The 2,374-nt window shown below is 49.5% G+C and overlaps 2 protein-coding genes across 2 annotated transcripts in view; one reads left to right on the top strand and one right to left on the bottom strand.

Annotated features, from left to right (window-relative positions):
• Window positions 1-972, bottom strand: part of retreg1 (reticulophagy regulator 1) — a 9,233-nt gene extending 8,261 nt beyond the window's left edge. Inside the window, exons 1-2 of the mRNA XM_008334968.3 lie at window positions 769-972; window positions 137-234 (exon numbers count right to left, since the gene is read on the bottom strand). Of these exons, the coding sequence (XP_008333190.1) occupies window positions 137-234; window positions 769-941 (271 nt within the window). The 5' untranslated portion in view covers window positions 942-972. The remainder of the gene's footprint in view (window positions 1-136; window positions 235-768) is intronic.
• Window positions 973-1,490: 518 nt separating this feature from the next.
• Window positions 1,491-2,374, top strand: part of rnf182 (ring finger protein 182) — a 2,517-nt gene continuing 1,633 nt past the window's right edge. The window contains exon 1 of the mRNA XM_017042321.2: window positions 1,491-2,360. Within this exon, the coding sequence (XP_016897810.1) occupies window positions 1,927-2,360 (434 nt within the window). The 5' untranslated portion in view covers window positions 1,491-1,926. The remainder of the gene's footprint in view (window positions 2,361-2,374) is intronic.

The following is a 2,374-nucleotide window of genomic DNA, read 5'->3' as shown; positions in this document are numbered from 1 at the left end:
AGTGTAGTACAGTGTAGTACAGTGTAGTAGAATCTCCAGATTAATCCTGACTTCACCGCCCGTCCTACTGTCATTACAGTTCCAGCCACTAGGTGTCCTCTGACAGTTGTCTATTTATTCACGCCTCCTGTCCTACCTGACTTCGCGACGTCTCTGACAGCAGCAGTGACGACCAGTAGGCTCAGCAGCGCCGCCACCAGGCTGTATGTTCTTAAACAGGTGTAGGCCACGAACCTGAAAAGACAAATTAGGGTTCTGAGGACACCTAGCGGCAGGACCACAGATTGCACGTAACACAATTGTTTCCTATATAACCAGGAACAATGTCTTCAAAGTTTGTTCCGTCTTTGATATCTCAGAGGTTCTGAGGTTCTGAGGTTCTCCACAGCCTTAAACCTCTCACTGCAGTTGAAGACACTTGGATCTCTTCATGTTTTTCATCATCCTTCATCTCCATCATCATCTTCATCCTCTTCTTCTTCTTCTTCTTGGTTCTTCTTCTTGGTTTGTTCAGAGTTCGTTCGTTTTTATCCTGGTGTTCAGATGAAATCCTTCCAGTAAATGATTTGTTCTCACTGTCACTGGAGGATGTCTGGTTGAATAATGACATCATTCAGTCTTGAAGTCCTCTCAACAGAATACACTCAATACTGTTATGATCATTTTAGCCGTTTTTTGTTTGTTTGTTTGTTTGTTGGTTTGTTTTGTTTTGTTTTAGTTTTTTCCTTGTGTTTGTCCTAAAATAATAAAGTCCTGAGTCATTCCTACCACAGCAGCGCGTTGGTTGCAGCAAACAGAGCTGAAGTCCTGCACGGTCTCTGCCTCCAGCTGACCAGGCCGCTCACCGCACACCCTGCGCCCGCGGCAGGACTCTCCCACTGCGGGTGTGGCTCCGTCGACTCCGCGCCGCCCGCGGCTCCTGCTCCCCGGTACACCCGCATTGGTCAGACGTGCAGGAATCTGTCTCTGTGCCGCTCCAGCGGACAGACCCGTGTCAAGTTCGGTGAAGTGTTTTTGAGGAAGTTTCCGGTGGATGAAATTTCAAAGTAAAAGTCTGGGTTAGCTGTAAAAAAACAAAAACATTTCTCAAACCAAAGGACTGGTGTTGATACATTATCAACGGAGGAGGATTTGTTGAGTTCTTAATGAAATCTGAAATATGAATAGAAGAATATCTTAAAATACTGATGTACAACTGCATTTTGTAACATTTCCTACTGCGTGACGTCATAATTGACGACGTAGAACAACGTCCATCAATGAATTGATTTACGAGTCGTGAAGTGGAACGTTCTCCTCGTGTTCTGGAGTTTTTTTCCTAAATGAGAACTTTTGGTTTAGAACACTGAAAACTTTGGTTTAAACTGGATTTAATGAATATGGCTTTGGTGTCCTCATGAGTGGGGGAGTGGGAGAGAGAGGGAGGGAGGGAGGGAGAGAGAGAGCTCCACTAATTGGACTGAACTTCACTGAGTAACAAAAGAGCAGACTGGAGAATTCCACTTTGTACAGTCTCTGCTTTGTTGTCCATTCAGTCAGTTTGCTGCAGTCCCATCACTTATCTCTCACTCTCTCCCCCTCACTCTCCCCCTCACTCACCCTCGGTACTCACCGTACCTGACCGGTTTCAAGGACTTTTTAACTTTTAGTAGCAAATTCTTCCTCCAAAAAAAAAAGTTCTACGACGGCTGGAACTCTGAGAATAAAGTTGGTCTTGGGAATTTTCCCTCTCTCTCTCTCTCTCTCTCTCTCTCCCCCTCTCCCTCTCCCTCTCTCTCCCTCTCATGTTACCCCTCCCCCTCACTCACTCATACAAATCCACACCAGCACTGATGGCACATGAACACCAGACCCACTGGGGTGGGCCGTCGTTGATGTCAGTGACCTGGAGCTGCCCACAGTCGTCAACGCCGACTCATCGCGCCGATGGCCGCGCGGTGGTGTCACGACGGACCTGGTGTCCACATGGACGCGGTCAGCCCCGAACATCTGGAGTGCAGAATCTGCTACTGGACCTACAGTCTCGGGAGTCGCAGGCCGAAGGTTCTAGGGTGTGGCCACCGTCTGTGTGCCAAATGTCTCAGCAAGATCCTGGTCCTGGGCCAGGCGTCTCCTGACGCTGTGGCGTGCCCTTTTTGCCGCAGTGTCACCAAACTGCCAGGGGAGGCAGTGAAGAGTTTTCCAGATGACCGCCACTTGGTGTCAGAGCTGAACGTGCTCCAGGAGTCCACCACAGAGCTCCTCCTCAGCCCTGAACGTCTGAGCTCACTGATGAGCTACTCCTCCATCCGGAGCTCCCCTAATTTTGTGGTCATCACTATCATGGAGCCGCCGCCGCCGCCGCCGCTACCGCCGCCGCCGCCCTCACCCCACG

The sequence above is a fragment of the Cynoglossus semilaevis genome, chromosome 20 (assembly GCF_000523025.1).
Source record: "Cynoglossus semilaevis isolate Cse_v1.0 chromosome 20, Cse_v1.0, whole genome shotgun sequence".
Taxonomy (NCBI): Eukaryota; Metazoa; Chordata; class Actinopteri; order Pleuronectiformes; family Cynoglossidae; genus Cynoglossus; species Cynoglossus semilaevis.
Note: the sequence above shows the minus strand (reverse complement) of the source record. Positions and strands in the feature narration are given on the sequence as shown.